Source organism: Rattus norvegicus, chromosome 10 (genome assembly GCF_036323735.1).
Source record: "Rattus norvegicus strain BN/NHsdMcwi chromosome 10, GRCr8, whole genome shotgun sequence".
Lineage (NCBI taxonomy): Eukaryota > Metazoa > Chordata > Mammalia > Rodentia > Muridae > Rattus > Rattus norvegicus.
The window spans coordinates 106,152,756-106,177,835 of NC_086028.1; the positions used below are offsets into that span (position 1 = coordinate 106,152,756).

The 25,080-nt window shown below is 45.7% G+C and overlaps 1 protein-coding gene across 2 annotated transcripts in view; it reads right to left on the minus strand.

The window, feature by feature from the left end:
• Positions 1 to 25,080, minus strand: part of Nploc4 (NPL4 homolog, ubiquitin recognition factor) — a 55,551-nt gene continuing 30,471 nt past the window's right edge. Inside the window, exons 11-16 of one of the 2 annotated variants that reach the window (XM_039085086.2) lie at positions 21,090 to 21,250; positions 8,409 to 8,480; positions 5,246 to 5,341; positions 4,095 to 4,211; positions 2,975 to 3,077; positions 1 to 2,298 (exon numbers count right to left, since the gene is read on the minus strand). In XM_039085086.2, coding sequence (XP_038941014.1) covers positions 2,141 to 2,298; positions 2,975 to 3,077; positions 4,095 to 4,211; positions 5,246 to 5,341; positions 8,409 to 8,480; positions 21,090 to 21,250 — 707 coding nt within the window. In that variant the 3' untranslated portion in view covers positions 1 to 2,140. 2 annotated transcript variants of the gene reach the window in all.

Below are 25,080 nucleotides of genomic sequence, written 5' to 3' on the forward strand. Positions count from 1 at the left end.
ATCGCTTCAGGCGCTTTTATTAGGTTCCACTGCAGGGCTGGGGTCCACACCCAGCCAACACACACTTGTGAGCCCAAAGCAGAGCCGAAGCGGGAGCACCCATGTCCCAGGAGCCGGCTGCGGCTAGTCAGAGCAAGGCCAGGGCTAGACCCCATCTCTGAGCCTGATGAGGACCATAACAGCCACTGGGTTCGTGTGGGTGTATGCACACAGGCGCCTCTTTTTGCGCTGTAGGGCCTGATGGCAGGAGGGATTAGAGGTGGGACCAGGGCCACCTCCATGTAGGAGGAGGTAGCTGAGCTGCCCAGGTCTGAACCTAGTGTAGGGCTCACTCCCAAGCCAGTAGCTTTAGCTTGACTCTCTTTGGACAATAAAATAAAGTGCATTACTGAACAAAGAGTAACTCAAAACCATAAGCAGAGAAATCACAAAAAATTTCTTTAGCTAAAAGTCAGAGAAAAACAAGAATTATGTGGATGCCAGAACTCGAGAACGTAATTAACTTTGTAGACAAAGATGAATGGGGGAATAAGCAGTAGCAAACAGGTCTCCAGAGTCTGTGCTGCCCAGCACCTGCCCAACGTGAGTAATAGTGCTAGAATGATTGGCATCAGAAACATAGCTTAGTTGCAGACACAGAAATACAAGGACATCCAGTCTACCAGACTTAGGGACCAGAAAAAAACAGAAAGGTGAAGCCCTAGCCGGGACACTACCAGGAGGGAGGTTAGACAGCCCTCAGCACTTTATCTCTATACTGTTGGCAGGTAGCTGGAGAGATTGCTTGCCCTGCTCTCCACCACTCCCAACCCTCCAAGATGACCCTGTCAATACCAAACCAAGCACAGTGGCTCCTCAGCTCCAGGGCTGTAGCTTCAGATCTCATGTCAGGTGAGACCGACGGTGCTGGCCAGCCCTGCCACACGATAACCTAGCAACAAGTGCTCTGTCCATAGGGCCAAAGATGGGGAAGGAAGCACGGGTGCACTCTACTCAAGTGACACGCATGGCTCCCAGCAGTCCACAGTTGGCATGGCCTTTCCCAGGGTGAAGGACAGCTGACTTAGCTCTCATTAAGGCAACGAGGCATCAAGATATCCATATCTTACCTGGGTAAGGGCTGTCATAACGCAGCCACACAGGACCCTCAAACTGTTTCTACATGCCTCACAGTGGTCACAGGGGCACCTTTTCTAGGCTTTCTCAACTGCCACAGCACTGTGCAAGAAGGCCATAATGTAGGGACACATTAGGGACCAGAACTCCAGGGCTGCCCTAGACTTGAAGGGGCTGTCTGTGAGGCAAGAGCCACTACTGCTCTGATGAACCACCTGTGCTACCAATCTCTACTGTCTGCAGCGTGGCAGGCAGGAAAGTCTCAGGCACTGAGGTTTGCTTCAGAGGAGAAAAGATGGTGGCCTCCTGCCCAATAAACCACCCAAGAGGGGCTGCACTAAAGGAGGAAAGAGAGTAGAATTAAATCTATCTCACTCCATCTGTGCAGTTTTATCTTAAAAAACAAAACAAAACAAACAACAACAAAAAAAAAACAATAAATAAAAGTTTCCTGGGTGGGAATTACTGATAACTGCTGATTTCAGACAAGTAAAGGGCAGGGACGTACTACACTGCATGTCAGACCAAGGCTACCACACCCTAGCCACACATGCTCCCAAAGGAGGGACACAGCCCCACAACAAGGGAACAGAGACAACTAGGAGCATCCATCCAAACACTGGGGAAGAAGGTGGGAAGGCAGAAAACAAAAATCATAGAGGAAGGAAAGATGGCTGGGTGACAGCAGCACCCTCTCTGTGCACCCCGATTTCAGGTGGTTGGTCGGAGGTGTCCAGTCCTCCAACACAGTGGGGAGTTATTGACTAAGTGAGGCAAGTGGGGTGCTCTTGGGCAAGTCTGCTCTGCCTTTCCAGTTGGGAGGTTGTGTTCAACCCCAGCACAGCAGTTGGGGTTCTTTCTCTTCAAGATCTGCACTGAGACGCTTCAGTATATCTGGAATACCAGGGTAGCTGGCCCCACTGTTTCAGGGCTGTGGGCTTCAGGCCTTATAGGGAACATATGGCACTCCAGACTTCAGAGAGGGCTGGACAGGCCCAGTCCTACACAGCAGAGGTCCAGAGCCCTAGGTCCGGGGAAGGCTGCACATCTCGCAGTGGCCTGTGCCAGGCTGGTTCATGAAGGTGCAGTGCTGACAAGCCCACATGGCAGAGGTAGCAGCGCGTGCAGAGCCCCCGACTGCACCAAACTCATGGAGGCCTGGGAGCTGCACACCAACAGTGCCTGTGGGGTAAAGTGAGAGCACGTCATGTCTGCACAGAAAGAGACATCTCCTGAGAGCCACATGGCAGGGCAGGGTGGCTCAAAAGTCCCTGTTGAAGCCCCAACTGTCAGTACATCAACTGTTTTGGCTGCAGTCAGCAAACGCCTCCCTATTTGCACTTGAAGTCTGCTCCCTGTTGCTAGGTATTTCTGCGAGAACCATCACACCCTGCAGTGAGCATCTGTGTAGCTTCACTCTCATATAAACTCTTTGTACCGTCCTTTGCTCTGATAAAGGTTCAACAGTGAGACTGCTTGCTACATCCCAGTCCAAAGATCAGTAGTATAGTTTCCTGCTATACTACTATAGTAGTAGCCTGCTCCTACGTAGAGTTCAAGTCCGGCCTGCCCCCACGTTCTCCGAGGCACTGTCGATTGGTATGGTTTTGGTTTTTCATTTTATTACTCTGATGAGCGTGTGGTGGCTTCTCATGCTCTCACTGCCATTCCCCTGAATGATGACAGCACAAGTCCCCTAACAAGTCCAGCCAAGGTGGCTGGCCACCCATGTCTGTCCCTTTGCCCAAGCACTCAGGAGGCACCTGGGTCAGTGGTCCGGTGTATATCGACAGAACTCATGTTCTACCCATGTTCATTTTGACTATGACCCTTGGTAGAGGGGAATGGAGACACTTACTGCACAGCTGCTCAATGGTGGCCCACTGTTCAGACTTTTTCCATGTCTGTGCTAGCTCCTCGTTTCTGGTCCTGACGGCTTCTAGCAGCAGGCTGATACTGTCCTGCAAGAATCCACAAGGAGGGTTGCATTTTGCTCTGATTGAGGGGGAAACACTCTCACTAATTTTTTTCTCTTAACATTAATAATATTTTTCAAAGAAAATTGAAAAAGAATCTCAGAAGCTGTCACTACAAAACAAAAGATGCATTAGACCCGTCACCTTGTATTCAGATGGCAGGGCTGACTTGAATCCACAACCAGGAAAAGCAGAGTTCCTCATGCAGAGCATCACACTGGGTGGTAAACATGTCATCCATGCCAAGCTAGGTGAGCATATTCTAATATACATGTGCCAAGCTAGGTGTGCATATACTATTATACATGTACAACAAGATAAGAGGACATTTACAAGCTGCTAGATCTAATTATTCTGGGAAGGACAACTCTATTTAGTCACCTTAAGCAAAGAGGTGGAGTTAGTGTGATCAAGGTCAGACGACTTATTCCTGCCCCCTTTGCATTTCTGTGTATCTCAGGCAAATAAAGACCATGGAAACAGGACTCTCATGCTGTGAACGCCCAAGGCATGCACACAGGCTTTCTGTACAACCTGCTGCCCTGCTCTGTTCAGAGAGCACCTATCATCTGCAAAAATTCACAGTCACTCTCCCTTATGGTAAATCTTTAAAATGCCAAGTGTGCAATGGTGTGTGCAGGTCTCGGAAGCTGGCAAACTTCCTGGGCTCAGGCCATTAACAGTAGTGTTTCATAAGGTGAGGTGGTATCAGGAAGCTGCAGAGACACTGGCTCTGAAGGAGTGCAACTGGGACGGTGTCAACTGTGGGGTCCTCAGGGCTTCAGGCCAGATGGAGACTCATTCCCTCTGTCCAGTCATTCTCAATAACCAAACTATCCTTCATCGTGAAGGCTAAAGGTCAAATATCTCCATCAATAGTAAAGAAAGGTCCCTAGTGAGGTGCTGCGGTCTGCATATTCTCACATGCTGGGTCTCTTGACACCAAGCTTCATACCAGTCCTTGGGATTCAAGGAGAGAGCAAAGGGCAGCAGGGCTGATACCTGCAGTGGCATGACTTCATTGGTGACCAGAAACAACAGGAGATGGAAGTCGGAGATGGTATCCAAGAACACAGATGAGGTATTCTGGGACAAGTAGGTGGCCAAACTATGGAAGTCCTAAGGAACAAGTCAAAAGGAGTAAAAAAGTTTATCACAAATCCCTAGTAGTAAACCAAGAAAGAGTTGTCTCCTACTAAACAAACACATAGTAAACAACGCAGACACACTATCTGTCTCAAAAACTACCAAGGAACTGCAGAAAAGGTGCAGGGAGCCAAAGAGCTAATGTGACTTTCTTGCCCAGGGAGACCTAAGCACAACTGACCCAGGTATGTAAGCGGGTTCAGATCCAAGACATTGCTCAGGTAAACAGAAATCACCCCTTACCTACCCTGGCTATCTATACCAGGCTGGCCTTGAAGTCAGAGAGGTGCCTGCCTCCGACTCCTGAGTGCTTGAATTAAAGTCGGGCACCATCACACTTGGTAAGGGCAGCTTTTAAACAACCAGGTACACTTATCATCGTGGGCATCTCAAAGGTCTGTCAAGTAACTGGCACCATCCTACACCTACAAACATCTGACATCCCTGGATACACAGGCTGTGAGGAACCACACCAGAAGTAAATATTACAGCTGTTCCTTAGCCAATCATATCCTGAAGAACTGGTACCAAGCAATCCTAAAATAAATAAGCACAGACTGTCTGTACTAGGCGGGAATGGAAACTTGGGTCTGGTTAGACTTGAGGTTAGCACAAAGGATGGGGTGCTAACCCCATCAACACCCATCAAAACCACATGCCAGGCTACGGGGGACCCACAGAAGCTTGATGGACCCTACATGTCCAATAGACAGCACAGCAGGTCAAACCAACAGGAAGAAACTAGAGAAACCTTGATAGTCAACAAAAAGTGATAAATAATATTGGCAACATCGAGAAGCTAAGTGAGAATGAATTGCTGACAAGCCTGGCCCATGGGCTCCAGAGGATTTAAGCACAGTTACCTACACTGCCTAGTAAAAAGGGGCCTCTAAGTGATCAATAACACCCAGAACAGGGCCTGACAGGACCTGTCAGATCAAGGGAGTGTGAAAAGGCAGTTTGGGGAATCAGACCAATGTTAGACAAAGATAAGACAAAGAGCTTACCTGTGTCTCACCCAGCACATCCCGGTTTTCAATAGGAAACGGATTTTGAGAAATAGAAAAAGTGTAAACTGGATCCTTGGGGAAGGTGGTTGTGATCTAAAGAACAACAGCAACAACAAGACTGTAACACAGAGCCAGAACGGGATATGCACTCCTGCCTATGCAAGAGTCTGGGCACCCAATCAGAGCTATTAGGTGTTGCAGTAAAAATAAAAGAGGGCAGAACGGTTCCTGCGCATACCCTGGCAGTTGCGCTCTCATTAGTTCCGGCTCCAGGGCCATTAGAACTAGCGCTAATTTATTGCAGTGGCTCCATGATGCCCCCAAATACTTTCTGACCTGCAGTCTGCAGGCTGTTCCAATGTAACACCCTGTCAGACCCCCCCACCCCCCAATTCACAGCTCTCTGGCTGGTTTCACTAAGCCAGGCATACACATCAATTCCATGGTGGGCCTGGTGCGTCCTGCCACCATACACACTCTTGAACTAATGACATAAACCTACAATAAGGTGTGTTGAAGGAGACTGTGTCATCCTCAAATAACAACCCTCAGACCCTGGGAACAACATAAACAGGTGTGTCTCTGCCTCCCCAGTGCTGGCACTAAAGGTGTGTGCAACCACTGCCCAGTAAGAATTTGTGCATCTGACTGGGCTCCCATGTAAGCAGCTCCTGGCTATTTAGAGCCTGCATGACACTAATTACAGCATATAGATACATACTGCAGTTCTTCCTGGTCAAATCAGGAACTACAGAACATCAAAAGGCAAGAGGCAGACTAAAGGCATAAAATTCTCAATACTATGCTTGGGGGCAAGTGTAGATCAGCCAGTAAGGACCTGAGAAATACCCGTGACCTCAAGAACCTCTAAGAGACCACTCCATGAGACACCCAGTTTTATAGGAAAGGTTAACAGTCATGGCAACTGTTTTCCTCCAAGGTGAGTAGGCAAATCTTTCCTTTGACTCCAGCATGTTTTAGTTAATGGCAGAGGACACTTTAAATCTATCACGTAATCAATAGAATAGTGGCCTCAGAGTCACTGGTGACATGTGCAGGAATCAATACAAACACAGGTTGTATTCCTGTTGGCAAAGGCCTCTTACCCACAAAAGCACCCAAGTGCGAGTTACCAGCACTTCTGTCTGACATAATTCTCTCTGCACATGACACTAGCATCATCAGGCCATACCCTGTCCAGGTATAGAGTAACTATTCTGACTCCTGTGGGGCTATTTCTAATGAATGAAAGAAAAAGTTGCTCTGGTCCCTGTGATCTGTTTTCTCCATTGGCAAAGGCAGCAGGCTATTTCTGGATTCAGCTCTGCCAAAGTCAGCACTTTCTAAGGAGGAGCTGAACCATCAGATGCAGAGATGCATGGCCCTTCATAGAGAAGTATCTGCAGCAGCAAGGCCAAGCATGTGGACTTGCGCCATGTTCTGGTCATAGGGCCTCAGGTCACTGTCTAAGAAACATGACTGGAGTATCCCCCACACAAGGCACTGAGTATGGCCCTGAGAGCAGCGTTCCAGTCAGGTTTGAACACTAAACAGGGAGTATAACCGCGCTGTGAGCAAAAGCTTGGGGATACTCTCAGGTCTCTTCTTTTAGGAAGTCACACACAGGAGCAAAAGGTAACTACAGAATATTTACTAGTATTTACCATCAATCCAGAGTTACTGTGGTACACACTTGTAATGCAGTTACTCAAGAGGCCAAAGCAGGAGATCCTCAGTTTGAGGGCTGCTGGGCAATAACCCTGCTCAGACTGTCCTGGGTTTATACTTTCACTGTGTGGAACAGCCATCTTGGGGCTTGGGAGATGACTCAGCCAAAACTCTGCTGTGATAAAGCTATCCTACTCTCAAATTTAACAGCAGCAGATATTCAGGGTGGAAGACTTATGGCCAGAAACAGGGAGATCTCTATAAATTTGAGGTCCTCTGTCAAAAAAAACAAAACAAAACAAAACAACAACAATCTCCCCCAAACAACAAATAAGCAAATGAAAACAACAAAAACCCAGCAGACAAGCTGTGGCTCACACCCCTATCTGAAGCCCTGAAGAGATCAAGGCCAGATTACAAGTTTGGGGCTGGTGAGGGCTACACAGCATGACCCTGTCTTACAAAGGGGTTTGGGGGAGCGAGAGGCAGACAGCCCTAGTCTGGAGAATGTGGACGCTATAGCAGTGCTGCTGAAAGGTATGGGAGGTGCTAGGGTGAAGAGTGGCTTAGGAAGCTCATTCTGAATCACGCTGGCTCCTCCATCAATCTGCTCTCATCTTAATTACACCCCAGGTAGTATAGAGACAGATGCCTTTATGGCCTAGGTAATAAATATGTTCTCAGGAACTGTCAATTGAAATGGAGCTTCAGTGCACTAGGCTCAGGGGATGCAACTGCTCCAAATCCAGTAATACTTTATTGCCTGAATCATATATTCACCCCAAGTCCAAATCCAGCCCAAGCAGATGCTCTGGCACAGCAGCAATGCAGGAAAGGAGCCACCTCCAACCCTCTGGACAGCACCGGGCAGGTAGTGAGACTCCAGCTGCTGTGAGTCACCAGGCTTTATCCTGGGGCTCTCACTGCCCTGTGGCCAGCAATGTGACTGTGTCTCTATGACCACCAAACTCCTCTCGACAGCCTGAGAGGTTGCAGCACAGCCAGCTCTTCGTACCTCCTAGAGCTCTATCCAGAAACAACGCTGGCCCTCCCTACTCACAAACACGAAGTTACAGATGTGTCCCAGGAAACTCTTGATGGAGTGGCCCCTAAGAGTACGACTGCTGTGCCAGGCAGGACAACATCTGCACCTCCTGGGCACTGGGCAGCTTCCAGCCAAGCCTAGATATACAGGACTGTTCAGATAGATACCCTTGGGACTCATCACTGCCTTCCAGAGGCCATAGGGCGGAACTGGAGGTAGGTGTCTTTTGTTTGTACTTTAGCATGAGAAAAGTTAATCCCAAGGTTGTTTAAACTGTGGAGTTTATGGAAACTTGGGATTTCATAATCAAGAAACAATCCTTGCGGCAGTGTGTGACTCAAATCTCCCTGGCTCCCTTCCTCGTGGCTATCACATCACCTAGGAGTCCTAGCCTTCATGGGGACTATGGTACCAGCCTGTTAAGTTTGAATACCAAGGAGTACTTACATCTATGATGAGATACTCCACAGGCAGGGGACGGGCCAGCTGGGTGATCTCATTGCCAAACTTGTCTATGTCCTGAAACAAGCAAAAGTCAGCAAGTGAAAGAAGGTGAAGCGACAGTGTGCCTTCCACAAGGTGGTGGTGGTTGCTATTATTATTATTTATTATTATTATTATTATTATTATTATTATTATTATTATTATATTATTATTATTATTACCACCACCACCACCACCACCACCACCACCACCACCACCACCACCACCACCACCATCTCTTCTTTTCAAAACAGGATCTCAGGAACTATATGGACCATGTTGGCACTGAACTTGTGGCAACCTGATTCTGCCTTGTTAGGGCTGGAATTACAAGTGCACATCTTTTTTTTTCCTTTTTTTCAGAGCTGAGGACCGAACCCAGGGCCTTGCGCTTACTAGGCAAGCGCTCTACTGCTGAGCTAAATCCCCAACCCCATAAATGCACATCTTTATGCCCTGTTCTCTTACACACTGTGATCTGGCCAGGAGTGATGGCACATGCCTTTAAATGCAGCACTTGGTAGGTCAGGTAAGAAGAGCTCTGAGTTTGAGGCCAGCTTGGTCTACATTAGTGAGGTCAAGGAATATATAGAGACCCGTCTCTAAAAGAAATGTATGTATTTTTGGAAGTATTTCCACATGTTGTATTTTAGAACTCTCTATTATGGCCCTGACCTTCCTGTCTGTTTCTGGGGGAACTTTGAAGAGGGACAGAGTAAGCATCACATCCCACCATGACCTGGCACCACCGATGGCTTAGAGCTGAAAACAGCCTGCAGGGTCCTCCACAGTCACTCAAAATCTCCTTCTTAAAAAGTTTTACAGGGGTTGGGGATTTAGCTCAGTGGTAGAGCGCTTACCTAGGAAGCGCAAGGCCCTGGGTTCGGTCCCCAGCTCCGAAAAAAAGAACCAAAAAAAAAAAAAAATTTTTTTACATTTCCGACAACTGGACTTTATAAAAACAGTACATACACAAAATAAAGAAATGTACAAAAAAGCATACACGTACATGTACACACACACACCACCACCAATATGTCAAATTCTAAACTTGCTTTGCTTTGTCAGATGCACAAAACATAAAGTTTAATTATGGGGAAAAGTGGCCAACATATGTTCATTAGTCATAAAATGACAATTAGATGTGATTTATGTCAAACATGCTGAGTTCAAACAGAGCTCTAGAAATAAATTCCTGAGACCTGATGCTCTTTATTAAAGAACTGCAAGGAGTAATTTTCTATTTCAATTATTACCTAACATTGTGTTGTACATAAATGTGTCAATAGTTTCTAATTATAGTTCCTTACATAAAAGTTTATTTATTGAGGACCTCAGACCCAAACTGTCTACCAACCATATGTCCCCAAGGTGTGCCATAAGACCACTCCCAACATATCCACACCTTTCAGGGACCCGAGGGAGCCAGGCTATCTTTTAAGATAATCATTGCAAGCTGTTCCCAAGTTAAGCTGGTCCTAAACTAGTCCCACTTCCTACAGAGATTTCAACAAAGACTTGCCCTCTGCCCTACCGAGAGATCTGGCCCAAGTACACACACACACACACACACACACACACACACACACACACACACACACACACTCTCTGTATCAATCCATGCAGCATCTATGTGATGAGTGTGAGTTTAGTCACACACACACACACACACACACACTCTGTATCAATCCATGCAGCATCTATGTGATGAGTGTGAGTTTAGTCCCTACTAGGATCTGCTTACTTCTGCTTACTTCCTGTGAGGGTCATGACCTTCCACTGACCCGGGAAAGTTCGTGTTTTTCCTTACACATGTGATCACAAGGTCAGGATGGCCTCCATGTTCTGTGCTTCTGCTTGTCTGACAGTGGTCCCAAAGATGTGGACTGACCCCCCACTGAGGTCTTGGGCCTCAGAAGAGACAGTTTTCTTGATGGAGACAGGGTGGGAGGTAGGAATCAAACCCAATCAAACTAAACCACCATTTCCAAAAATACATACTTGCCCCTACAAGAAATAACCTGCAACAACTCACACATAATTAGCCCATCTGGAATTCATCTTCAAATCTAATTAAGCTCTAATATGCAGAAACATTTTTCCAGCACCTGTTCACTTTAATTTTCCCCTCCAGGGAATTTTCTTGTTAAAAACCCCCACTCTTTCTTTGTGTTGTGCTATTCTTGTTCAAACTTAACTACCCAACTGTACCTTTCTGCTCACCACAAAAATAAAGGTGCTGTAGCTCCCATTTCTCCCTAGGGGAAAGAAAACAGGGTAACGTGTATCTCCAACCCCCCCCCCCCCAATGCCTTCACTCAAATGCTTTTGCCAGCCAATCCGTAGTCCTACACAAAATTTTAAAGGCAATTACTTTTTATAGGCCTTAGCAAATGTCAGACAGAATATACTAGAAGGAAGACATCTTAATTCTAAGTTTGACAGCTGCCAAAGTGTTAGCAGTTTTATCTACACCTGGATCAAGACACGGGAGAGGGAGATATTGTGGCCCCCAGTGCCTCGCTCCCTACTGCAGTCCATCTCCGCAAGCACTGGTGCCATAGTTGTGACATAAAAGAGACATAGATACTGATGTCTTTGTTATCCCGATCAACACAGGCTTTGAGGCTTGGTGAGTGACTCATTGACCAGTTGGTGTCACCCTGAGTTAGATGGATAGATGAAACCCTGGCATGTTGCTGTTCCATTAACAACTGGTAGGACAGGTAACTGGCAGCACTGATCCGGGAAGCACTCAGAACACAAGAGCTTGTAGAACAGGGAGCTCCTCTCACAGCACATAGCACAATCAGGAGGCAGACATAAGCCACAGACAACATAAGCAGCAGATGGTGCTTCTCAGGCACCTGCTAGGTTACATTCTGCATGTCCTGGTGGTCTGTCTGCCCTTCCCAACTGCACGTGTCACAGGCAGGCACTGTCCTTGTCCCCAGTGCATGACAAATGATAGGCTGCTGTAATTGGCTAGCCCAGTAAGTACCAGAGAGTAGAGCCAGTGTGTATATCAGTGAGGGAAATTTTGGAGAACACAGGACTCATTTAATATAGGGTAGCATTTAACAGGTATCTTTAATACTGAGAATTCATCCTAAGTATTAAGTAGTAGTGTGCACAAGGAACTAGTTATAAGAGGACTGAATTCCTGCCTTGTCTCTTCTCTCACTGCACATACTCAGACCCAGAAAATGCTGGGTTAAACTAAACACTCTTACACATTTATGATTCCTGCATCACTAAGGTGGCTGGCCTGGCCTGGCTCCTAATTGTTCCTTTGTCATTACCGGCCTTGCCTCCCTAGCCTACTCCTAGCCCAACACCTAGAGGGATCTTTGTACAGTTTGTGCAGTGTCTTCTCTATTCAACCCAGTCACAGTGTCCATGGCACTGCACGTACCCTTCCCCATCTCTCATCCACGGCTTTTTGTGCTCCATATTAGAAATAGGCTGCTCCACACGGCTTTTTGTGCTCCATATTAGAAATAGGCTGCTACCTTGTCTGTAATGATCCTTCCCAGATCCATGGGCCAAGCTGTCGCTGCCTACTGAAACTCTACCCAGTTGAAAAACATCTTTCTCTACTACAACAGCCTCTAGAGTACAGGGAGACCACTGTACTCTCAGCTGATCCAAGACTCTGCAAACAAATGTCTGATAGTTCCGAGATGTTCCCTAAATGTAAGTGAATGTCAACCAAGAGTGTAGGGGTAATGCTGATACTAAAGTCCTGTTCCCCAATTGGTTTTTGATCCATTAATAAAGATGCCAGAGGCCAATGAGCTGGGTGGAATAGGTGGGACTTCTAGGTCCTGCAGGCAAGCTGGCAGCTGCAGGAGAGAAAGGAAAGGAGTTACTGCCATGCTTTGGAGGGAGAAAAGTCAACCAGTCATGTAAGCTCATGGCAGAGCAGTCATGGGTCATTTCTCCAGGCAGGAGGCTGGGACTGAAGGTGGCTGAGCAACTGAGGTTGAGGGCAGACAGTGCTGAGCTGGGTGTACTAGGAAGTGCACGGCAGCCATGGTAGGCTGGAGGCACACAGCAGTTGAGCCAAGAAGGCAAGTTGAAATTGAGCACTGTGTGTGTGTGTGTGTGTGTGTGTGTGTGTGTGTGTGTTTGTTTCATCTGCAGATCCAATATTCTCTGGATGGGGGGCTGGTAGAGTAGTATCACCTGTTCCTGGAGCACTAAGGCAGGGTAGGAAGAGCTACATGAAACAAAGAGGATGTCAGCAGAATAAAATAGATCAGTGGGCAGGTCAGTGTCACAGCCTGAGGCCAAAGAGTAAAAGCCAGCATTTGCTGTCTAAGGTGTTGTTATAACAGCAACAATTACTACCTAATCTAAGGTGGTAGAAGAATATTAGGCCAGTCCAACTGCTCATGGTCAGATCTCAGGTGGTACTCAGACAGGACACGTACCTCCTGAATCTGCTACCCTTCTGAAGTTAGAGTGCAAAGTGGGAACTTTGGGAAAGTGGAAAAACCATATAGTACAAACCTACAGCATTCTAAGCTGATCCCTTGGCTGAGCTCTAGGACTTGCTGGCTTAGTTCCGCTGAAAGAGATTGCTATAGAAAAGAAAACCAACCTTTTTGTTGTTGTTTTGACACAATGTCTTATTCTGTAGCCCTAGCTGGCCAGGAACTCACACAGGTGTGCCTCAACCTGCAGAGTGCTGAGATTAAAGGGCTTTTACCACCATACCTAGCTTGATATTTTAAAGTACTAAACAAAACCACCACATCACAACAACACAATGCCAGGCTCCTGCAAAGACATCTCACTGATATCTTTGCAGGAGTAGTTCCCTCAAATCCACTAAGTTGTGAACTATAGCCAGAAACCCAGAAAGCTTTATGCTATATAGACTCTATAAGGCACAAAGCTAAAGGGCTTTCTGCCCCAGGTCCTATGGGGAGGGAAGGAGAGGTGTCACTCTCACAGCAGGGGGGAAGATCCTCAAGTGCTTACGCTTTGTGCACCTTGTCCACGTGGGTCACCAGAGCACCAGAACAACCTAATGTACTGATAGGAAAGAAACACACAAAGAAACCTTGGCATGGAAACCAAGATAGACAGACATAGATAGAAGAAGGCTTGCCGGGGTTGGGGATTTAGCTCAGTGGTAGAGCGCTTGTCTAGCAAGCGCAAGGCCCTGGGTTCGGTCCCCAGCTCCGAAAAAAAAGAAAAAAAAAAAGAAAAAAAAAAAAGAAGAAGGCTTGCCATGATGAATTCAGATCCAAGTACCTATTAAAAAGCCAGGTGCCTTGGCCCAAGCCTGTAATCCTAGCACAGATGACAGACACAGGAGCACTGTTGGGGACTCAGCTGACTGACTACATTGCTGAGCTCTAGGATCAGTAGGAGACCCTGTCCCAAATTAAATGCAGAATGAGAAGGAGACAGACATATTAGTGTCAAGCCCCCAAACATGGGTGGCATCTAGCTGTGCACGTACCCTTTCACACACGAGTTACACAAACACAAACATTCTAAAAGACATTAAAGCTCGCTACCTGTTTTGAAGACAGCATCTTACTGTATGGCTCTGGTTGGTCCTAGAATTCTATAAAGACCCTTCCCACTTTTAAAGGAAGACAATTTTGTGAACAAAATTTTAGAGAGCGAGTTGATATATCTGTCAAAACTGAAAAATCTCACGCATGACAATTCTAATTTGAAGACATATGTACCAAGTTGCAAGATGTGGCCAGTTGTAACAACAACCAGAAATAACTGAAGTATCAACCAGCACTCAACTAATGGTCACACTCAAATTAAAGTAAATCTATTTTTTTTTTTTTTTGGTTCTTTTTTTCGGAGCTGGGGACCGAACCCAGGGCCTTGCGCTTCCTAGGCAAGCGCTCTACCACTGAGCTAAATCCCCAACCCCAGTAAATCTATTTTTTAAAAGTTGTTTTCTGGGGTTGGGGATTTAGCTCAGTGGTAGAGCGCTTGCCTAGCAAGCGCAAGGCCCTGGGTTCGGTCCCCAGCTCCAAAAAAAAGAATTAAAAAAAAAAAAAAAAGTTGTTTTCTTAAACTAATTCCTATTTTCTACAGAAACAATGTGTGCACAATGAATATGAATATGTTTGGCCAGTTTCCAATGGTCCTTGCAGTTCAGGCAGCTGAGTGAAAGAAAACAACTCCTAGACCCTCACATCTGACTGTCCTGGGAATAAGCGGCCACAGCCAGACTCCTCAGGGACCCACTTTCTGTCCTCACACAGCCAGCCCATGCATCTTTACTGTTTTCTCTACAGCACACATGGGTCAGTGCACATCTAAGTCTACCAGCTTCCTGGCCAGGATTAGGAGTCTCTGCCCAATGCTCTTTCCTGCTTCCCTGCTGCACAGGATACAAACAACAGCATCTCTTACACTGCACACACAGGCTCCCAGCTCCCACATCCTGTGAGTCCAAGAAAAATACACATACAGATATGGACTCCAAGATGTTTATAAAACACAAGACACCAGGACAACATGCCATGTATCTGCTTTAAATTCTATATGGAGCTCTATCTGAACTTCTGAGTGTCTAAAATCTGACTCACAGGCAGAGGTCACTCAGGGCTCTACCATGGAAATGTGATTATTCAGTGTCTCTTTGCCATAATTTTTAGTTTTTATGACCACAGACAACACTGGCATAGATAAACACAGACTTAGGTAAATAATGGTTTTATTTATGCAGTGTATTTTAAAATCAGCCACAGAGTCCACAGGACAACTAACAGGACTGCTTCAAGGCTTGCTCTATAGTTCTCTTTGTCCAACTGATCCTTCTCTGAAACATAGGATGAACAGGCATCTCAACCTCATGGAGAAGCTCTTCTGCAAGTTCTCACAGACCAGATAAAGACATAAGAGTAACAGGATTGGGGTTGGGGATTTAGCTCAGTGGTAGAGCGCTTGCCTAGCCCTCAGCTCTGGGGAATAAAAAAAAAAAAAAAAAAAAAAAAGACAAAAAGAGTAACAGGATTAAGGAAATACCAGTGTTCTCTTTCTTTAAAAAAAAAAAAAAAAAAAGATGTGTATTTATTTATATGAGTACACGGTCACTTTCTTCAGACACACCAGAAGAGGTGAGCCATCTCTCCAGTCCCAGTGTTTTCTTTCTGAATGTAAAAATTATACAAGGAATCTTGGTTTTCTGTGCTTTTTTTTTTTTTTTTTAAGGTTTCCTGTTTGATAAAAGATACTTGAAAACTCATAGTGATGAAATCTTGACAGCATGCTCTTTAGGATTCAAAACAAGGCAAATGGGGAGGGGGTGGAAAAACTCTTGAAGGGGGGACAGAAAACGAGACAACATTTGGAATGTCAAGAAATGAAACAAACAAACAAATAAAGGACAACGTCTGGGTGTGGTGTGCACACCTGTGACCCCAATACTCAGGAGGCAGAGGCAGGCAGATCTTTTGTGAGTTGAGGCCAGCCTGGTCTACAATGTTTCAGGACAGCCAGGGCTCCACATAGAGACTCTGCCTCAAACAAAACAAAAGACAAAGACTGAGAATCATTGCCTCATGTTCATAAAGTCAGCACAGACAGGGGACTATGAATCAGGGACCAGCAACACAGTGAGGCCTGGCTCCAACCACATCCCCCAATAGGAGAGAAGAAGAAAAGAGAGAGATGAAGCTGGATGGTCACTGACACTGTTCAAGGATCTCAGCCATCACACAGAATGCAAAAATAAAACCACACCAGACACCCAAAGAGCTGCACCATAGACAGCACTGACAGAAAGTTTACCTATTTTCAACAAAACATTTTAAAGACAAAGGTAGCAAATGTTGATGTTTAGGCCAGAAGATGGTTCAGAGGATAAGGACCCTGGCAACCAAGCCTAATACATGAGTTCAACTCCTGGGTCTCTCATGGTGGAAGGAGAACTGACTCCCAGAAGCTGTCTTCCAACTTCTACACACATGCACATATGCATATGAATAAATGAACAAGTAAAGTGCTGTGAGCTGGTTTAAATAGAAATGGCCCCGCACAGATCACGTTTGAATGCTTAGCCTGTGAAGAGCACACTATTAAGATGTGTGACCTTGTTGGAGCAGGTGTGGCCTTGTTGGAAGAAGTATGTCATTGTGGGGGTGGGTTCTAAAGTCTCTTAAGTTCAAGCTTGGTCCAGTGTGGAACAAAGACTCCTGCTGTTGCCTTCAGATCAAGATGCAGAGCTCTAAGATCCTCCAGTGCCACCTTTCCCTGAACACTGCCATGCTTCCCTTCATGATGATAATGGACTGAACATCTAAAACTGTAAGCCAGACCAATTAAACATCCATTGTAAGAGATACCTTGGTCATAGTGTCACTTTACACCAATGAAACCTGAACTAAGAAACACTACTATTTTATATTTGTAGAAACATGAAGTAGTATTTAGGAGCGACCTCACAAGTTACATGGTGAGAGGTCCTCTAGGAAACATCCTAAAAGCCTCTGGAAGACAACAGAGCACAAGTCCAAGGAGGAGAAGGCAGTCTGATAGGTGACCATGGACCACACTGACCAAAGACAGTCTTGCTCCTAGGAAAAAGCAAGGAGCAGCAGTGCACAGCAGTCTAAGCAACAATGGCAAGGCAAGGTGCACAAAAGTAGCCAGCACAATACAGAATCGGGACCAGAATCACAGCATGGAGATCCTGAAAAGAAAAGTGCATGATAGGTTACATGGAAAAAAGAACTAACTAACTTCAATTTATTTTTTTTCTGAGCTGGGGACCGAACCCAGGCCTAAATCTGAGCTAAATCCCCAACCCCACTTCAATAGGTTCTGTTTATCATTTTCATTGCTAAAAATTAAAGGACAGGTGCCAACGCCTACTACCTTATGAGCTAAGACAATAAAGACCCGTGTGGACCAAAGGAAGCCTAGGCAGAGGGATCAATGACACTAAAATCAAAGCCCTCTCCCTTCTGTTCTCAGAAGAGGCCAGAGCAGAGATGAGTGTCTGGCAAACTGTCATCTATCCAGGCTGGAGCGACAAAGTTAAAGACATGGGGTGTACGTATGTGTATATATGTTAGAGCACATAGATGAGAGTCGGAGGGATCATCCGGAACAACGGGTCTGTAATAACTCAGGTGTCAGGCAGGCACAGCATCACACTCCTTTGCCTAATGACCGACGAGTCAGAGTGGCTATAAACCATCATGTGGGCACTGAGAATCTAACTTTAGTCTCTGCAAGAATAGCAAGTGCTTCTAATGGCTGAGCTATCCTTGTGATACCAGCAGCTTCTCCTCCATCCCCCGCCTTCATGTGTGTGTGCACAAACATGCGAGCACACGTGTAAACGTGTATGTGCGTACGAGTTAAAGAATCTAATGTAAGGCTAGTCTTGGCCTTTTTCTATGTAGCCCTTGAACTTTTAATCTTCCTTCTTCTACCTCTCCAGTTTGGGAATTACAGGAATATAACACACCAGGTTTAGCTTGGTGGTGGTGGTGGTAGTGTCTCCTTTAATCCCACACTGGGGAGGGGGAGGGGAAGGGGGGGGCAGAGGCCGAAAGATCTGTGAGGCCAGCCCAGTCTACAGAGTGAGTTTCAAGACAGCCATAGCTACACAGAGAAACCCTGTCTCGGAAAAAGAAACAAACAAACAAAAAAACCAAAAACCGTGCTTGCCTAGCAAGCACAAGGCCCTGGGTTCGGTCCCCAGCTCCGAAAACAAAAACAAAAACAAAAACAAAAACCCAAAAACCAAAAAAACAAAACAAAAAAAACCCAACTCCAACCACCACCACCACCACCACCACCACCACCACCACCACCACCACCACCACCACCACCACCACCACCACCACCATTCCCCCAACCCCGCAAAGACAGAGAAAGAAAGAAAAAACACGGGCTGGAGAGATGGCTCAGCGGTTAAGAGCACCCGACTACTCTTCCAGAGGTCCTGATTTCAAATCCCAGCACCCACATGGTGGCTCACAACCATCTATAATGGGATCTGATGCCCTCTTCTGGTGTGTCTGAAGAGAGCTACAGTGTACCTATAATAAATAAATAAATAAATAAATAAATAAATAAATAAATAAATAAATCTTAAAAAAAAAAAAAAAGAAAGAAAGAAAAAACACACCAGGCTTATGTGCTTGGGGTGAAAGTAGACAAGAGACAAGCCTACTACCACTGAGTTACACTGTACTAGCCTGCTGTCCTCATCTATTATATCAGAGACTCCATAGTTCCTGTCACTGCTGGCAGGGAAGCAGAGGTAGGACAGCTGGGCTGCCCACCCACCCTGTAGGAACAGCAGTCTCAGATCTGATTTGCTTTTAGTAATAAAATAAGCCTTGGCCAGTCCACCATTGTTTCTCCCTGCCTCCGGAGTAAGTCCTCCAGTTTTCACCTAAGTGCCTACCGAGTATCAGGGGGGAATATCCACTCAAACCATATGTACATCAATCTCAGCTGAGCAAGAATAGTTTATGGAAAGCATACCATAATACTGGAAGTGTGGAACAACAAGAAGGAAAAACCTAACTGTGGTACCAGTCAGTCCTCAGGGCAGGCTTTTTATATGTAAGACCAGGTTTAAAGTTCAAAGGCGAGCAGTGAAGTGGTCTAACATTTTTGGCTATCTAGACAAAGTATTAGCAGCCAACCTTTAAGCTGATTGGTTCTGAGTGAGGTAAGAAGGGCAATGGACAGGTAGTGAACAGGGGAATTTCAGAACATTGAGATAACAGGGTACAAGTGATTCAACCATAACTTTTTGGCTTATTAGAAACATTCTTTATAGTGTCAGCTATAAATAATTACTTCTGGGAAGTAGAGTCTGAGAACCTGAACTTACTTTCACCTTGTGAGCTAAATGGAGACTGAATACAAAATGGCTACAGTTATGTTAAAAGGAGAGGCCTTGACAATAGATTCTAAGGTTGACAGTCCACCTCACAAAGCCCCTTTAGGCCTGGTCTCCTTGGCTTTGGAGCCACTGGAGACCTTGTTGGACTCTTGTTGCCTTGTTGGACTCTGGCATAGCTGAGCCTAGGGCATCCTTAACTAGGTAGAAGACATATATACAGGAAGGCAATACAACCATAGATGTAAAATAATTAAGTCAGAGGTATACACACACACACACACACACACACACACACACACACACACACAAAGACTGCTCATCAGAAAAGTGTAGGGGTTGGGGATTTGGCTCAGCAGTAGAGTGCTTGCCTAGCAAGCGCAAGGCCCTGGGTTCGGTCCCCAGCTCCAAAAAAGAAAAAAAAAAAGTGTAATGGTAATTTTCCTGAGGACACAGGCTCACTACTCCTTAACCATGTTAATCTAGTTCCAGGGGACCCAAGACCCTCTTATTGCCTCCATGAAAATCAGGCACGAATGTGGTGCAGTCATACATACAGGCAGCAACACTATACTCACAAAATAAATAAACCTTATTTATACAATAAATAAATAAAAATAAAGACAAATCAGGTATGTCTCAGTGAGTAAGAAGTATTCTTAGTAGAGGACCTAAGTTCAGGGCCAAGAGCACACATGGTGGTTCACACACATCTGTAACTCCAGTTCCAGGGGATCTGATGTCCTATTCTGGTCTCCATGGGCAATGCACACATGCAGTATACAGACTTACATTTTATCTGTAAACTGCCCTGTGAAGTATGAGCTCACCAAGAGCTGGCTTTGGAAGTGGGGTTGCCACACCCCATTTCAGATACAAGCACATTTTCTCAAAGTGTTTTCTAAGGTTCTTTTGTTTAGGGATGTGTTGCCCCCAACTCTGTGACAGGAAACCAACAAAATGGCCCCAGAGTAAAGCCCTGGGGGCAGGATGTTAACTACTTCCAGGTGTTCACCCTTGATATATAAGTGCCTACAGCGGGAAAGAGATCAAAGTCCAGCTGTGGACAGACAGCTCCACTGGTTTGTACAGATGTTGTAAACACCGAGTTGATGCTCTCTCTGTCTGCTGCTATTTGTTCTTTTACTTGGAGGCCTCACAAGGAGATACTACGCTGCCCAGGAATTCTGCTCGTGAACTCCAGCTGAACTCGAGCAGGCTTCTCACTCAGTTTCTGCCAGATGCCTGTAAGCCTCTGTCTGACTTGTATTTCCTTCCTACCATTATTTGTTCCTTTTCTTGGAAGCCTACAACAAAAAATTGGGCAAGTGTAGCAAGCAGAACTCTAACAATGGTCCAAATAGCTCATCTTTACAAGCCAAAGTAAGCTGCGTGGTGAGACCTGATGTGCCACGCCCACACCCAACACATCTGGTTCCTTTTCTGGCTATACCCCACAACGCCATAGCCGAACACCACCAACACGGGTACATAACAAGCGGGGCTTTAAAATACAATGGATGGCACAGATGTCACACTCCAAAACACAGCAAGATCACAGGAGTCAAAGAAAGATTCAAATTACCCTACACACACACACACACACACACACACACACACACATACATACATATAAACACATGCATACAAACACATATACACACACAAATACATACACACACATATACACACACATACACATACTTACACATATAAACACACACACAAATACACACACACACACACACACACACACACACACACACACACTTGTTCTGCTTTATTTTTACCTTGTAAAACACGTCAGGAACATATTGTTCACTGCTGGACTCCTTGGCATAGCCGAGCTCAGGGGCATCCTTACAAGGTAGAAGACACTCATCTCGGACCAGTGCCATGCACTGATTGGATACCTGGTACCCTTCAAAGTGAACCTGGTTATCAGGACCACCTGTAAGAGAAAAACCATTTAAGAGCATCTACCAAAAAATAATCAGAAACATTCTAAGTCACCTATCCTCAAACCACTAGTAAGCAAAGACTCAAGAATATGCTGGGTAACCCGGAGGGTGGCTCTAGCCCTACAGACAGAGGGCGCTGTGTGTGTGTGTGTGTGTGTGTGTGTGTGTGTGTGTGTGTGTGTCACACACACGCACGTGCGTACATTCATGCATGCATTAGGTTTGGACACAAAAGTGGAAGGACAGACACTGAGGTCAAGAACAACACCAGATTCCTTGGCAGGCAGGAGGCTGGCATGTACAGGTATGGGTAACAACACAGGTGCTATATGGGGCTGGGTTGCAGAGTTCTTGTCTAGCATAATAGAGCCCTAGGTTCAATCTCCAGCATAAATCAGGCATAGTGGTAAATGCCTATAATCTTAAGCTCTTGGGAGATGGAGGCAGGAGGATCAGAAATTCAAGGTCAACCTCTACTGCACAACAAATTCAAGGTCAGCTTAGGTTTCATGACAACATCTCAAAAAGAAAAGGAGAAAAAAAAAAAAAAGAGGCTCAGCCATGTATGTCTAGACTGGCCTGAATTTGAGACCTACAACCTACCCAAAAAAGAGGGAACTGATTCCACATGTATCATGGCACTCCTATGTGCCCCTCCACTCTCTGCAAGTAACAGAAAAGAGAAAGCTAACACGCAGACCAAACACGCATCTCCAGATTACAAAAACCTAAATCTCATATGCGAATGCCAGGACACTGCCCAGACCAATAGTAATGGGTGCCCAAGAGTGTTCACAGGTCTCCACGCTAATGACATGTACACCATCCTGTAGTGTGTCCCTTCCCAAGCCATCCATAAAGACCTAACATTAAGGAAGCTGGAGAGACAGGCCACTAAGGCCCCTATCGCCTTCCTAAAGTTGATTCCTAGAATCCACATGACAAGCTGTCCTGGGACCTCTGCATTCATTTTATAGGACATGTTCATGTTCATATGTGTGCCCACAACACACAAAGGTAGACACACAAAATAAATACAAATGTAACAAAATTACATATTTGTGATATTGTAATTTATAACTTACTGTGATTTTTAAATAAAGAAAACAGTAAGGACAAAGTCAGTATAAACAGCTATTTCGGAGAGAGGACCCTGAAGTTAGGGGGTTGAGGATGGGGCAGGTACAGCATAAGTCGGTGTAATCCCAGAATCAGGGCTGCACAAGGGTAACGCCAATGTTCCCTGCTCCTTTATAGCTTTACAGACTTAAGCTCCCTGTCGCTATTTCAGTCTGCAAAAGTTCCAAATAAGGGAAGAGACTCAGTCAATCTGGTTTTCAAATACATATCTGACCCAGACCCGAGAAACACGATCAAAAAAAAAGTAGAAGACAAAGGTAAAAGTTAGCCCATAAGCCATTCATCTTCATGCCCAGAAGGCCAACAGCAAGGTGCTGAGAGTCCTGTTCAGTCTAGCCCTTTCTCTTTCCTCACCACAGACCACCATTTCCAGTCATCAGCACAGCCGGGTTTAGCTGTGCAGCCTATCTGGTAACACACAGAAGGCCCCACACCTGAGCTCTCTGGCTCAGAGTGCAGACACCAAAGCTGGAGACGTGCAGGATCGCACATGAGCACAACTGCTTACTATTTCCCCGGGGCACTACAAACCAGGAATGGGCTTCAGATCAGTCATTTAAGTGTGACAGGCCATTAGGAAAAGAAAACCCTGTGAAAAGAGGATGGTGAGTAGTTCCTATAAATATAACATTGCTAAAAAGAAAAGCATCAGAAACTAGGCTTGGTGATACATATTTCTAACTCCAGTACTTGTAAGTGGGAACAAGAGGATCCGGAGTTTAAGGCTAGCCTGAATGACATTAGACCCTTCCCTCTCCACACTATCACCCCTAAATTTCAGAATATCCAGAAAGTCTGAGGCCCTGAGTTCAATCCCCAATATCACAGAGGAGGGATGGCGAGTGATATTGGTTCACACAGAGTCTGTGACAGCAGCTTGGGCTGCACACATGGCTTTGCCAAGTGAAGAAGAAACACGCACACACCCACATGGTTTCATCTTTCAGGAAACCTCATAAAGGCTAAGTAAGACGTTGAGGAGTCTTGGCAAGGTAACTTTCACTTCCTCTGCAAAGCGCCTGCTAGAAAGACTGCACACAAAATGGAGCACGTGCTGGAAAGTAGCAGTGACATAAAGAACCAAGCTCTCAAAACTGGGGGCTCCAGAAAATCATTTTTACAACCCAAGAGCCAAGCAGATAACCAATGAGGAAGACCCCACATGGAATACTGCATTCACCTGAGCAAACCACTGTACATATCTGAGCCAGAAAAGCTGTGAAAAAACAGGGAGAGCCTGGAGGCAAAGGCCTTGGTGATCAGAAAGTACTGAGCTCAGCACAAGAGGCACCAACTAGGAGGTAAACAAGCAGGTTAGCAACCTCCTCTCCAGTAAGAGGTGGGACTGTGGCAAGTCCATTTCACAGAACCTTTACAGGGTTCCCACTTGTCCTTAACCAAAGATCCTACATGAAGGAGAAGTAGCACACACGGAGTGAGACTACCGGTATCTGAGGTGTGGTAGCTAAGACCTAGGACTGAGATCTGCCATTCTTCAGCCAGTGCCCCATCTGGAGAGGAAGATGATGAGACCAAGCACCAAAGGGAGGATTCACTGTTCAGGCAAAGCAGGCTGACTACTCATCTAAGTGTAACCAAGGTCAGTCATTACCTCACAGTTCCAGATCCTTAAGAGTCGATTCTGGATGTAAAAGTCTCACAGATGACCTCATTTCCAAGTGCTCAACAAGCAGTGTGACTCAGTAACTGAAGGTGGCAGTCTCAAGATGTAAACTACTTACAACTCTAAAAATGTGCCTGCCAGTTCTTCTGGCCCATGGGACAATTTCCCCATAGAAACAGTAACTTTAAAAGGTTGGATTACTATGGGAGCCCACAGGAGCCCAAAACAGCCATTCTCAGTAATGGTGACAGTTCTGGAAGGCTGTGAAGGTGTTTTGGCTGTTTCAATAAGGGGCACTGCCAGCTTCTGTGGGATGCTGAAGATGCTTGGGCATCCTGCCAGCTGAGAAGTGCTCCACAGTCCCACCCCTGCACATTCATGTGTGCAAACTCCCTATCTATTATGATCCAAAGTTAGGATCAATGTTACTTCATAAAACACCACAAAAGCACACATACATGTGAGGTCTCCAGGACCACAAAATTGTGAAGGAAGCAACAAGATAAAGCATGAAGCATCCCAGGGGCCATCACCCTAACCATCGGGATATGGTTATATCGGATATGCTGTCAAACCCCATGTGTATCCTGCCCACACAAGTTGCCTGACATCTGTCATTGTGTCAGTGCCGTCTGTCCTATCTACTCACAAGGAAGGACTCTCTGGGGTCCTTAATCCTAACCAAAACCTCCACTCACTCCCGATAACACTCAACTCCAGCAAAACTGTAGGACGGTATGTCACCAATCTGTATGTGCAATAACTAGCATGCTCCCATCATCAACATGCAAACAGATTACATACAACATACAAACAGAACAAACATACCACCAGGGCCTCTCACTCCTCAAAGGACGTTCACTCAAAAAGGGGGTGATACTTCTCAATCTAAAGAGGCCATAACCTCTTAGGAAAAGGCAAGCTTACTACCCTTTAGCAAGGCTTAAAAAACCTGAGTCTCTTGAAACAGAAACCCACTGACAGCAGGGAGCTGACCTAGGTCCCTGTATTAAGGCAGTATGGATTAGTATGGATTCTCAAAGGGCCACGAGGAAG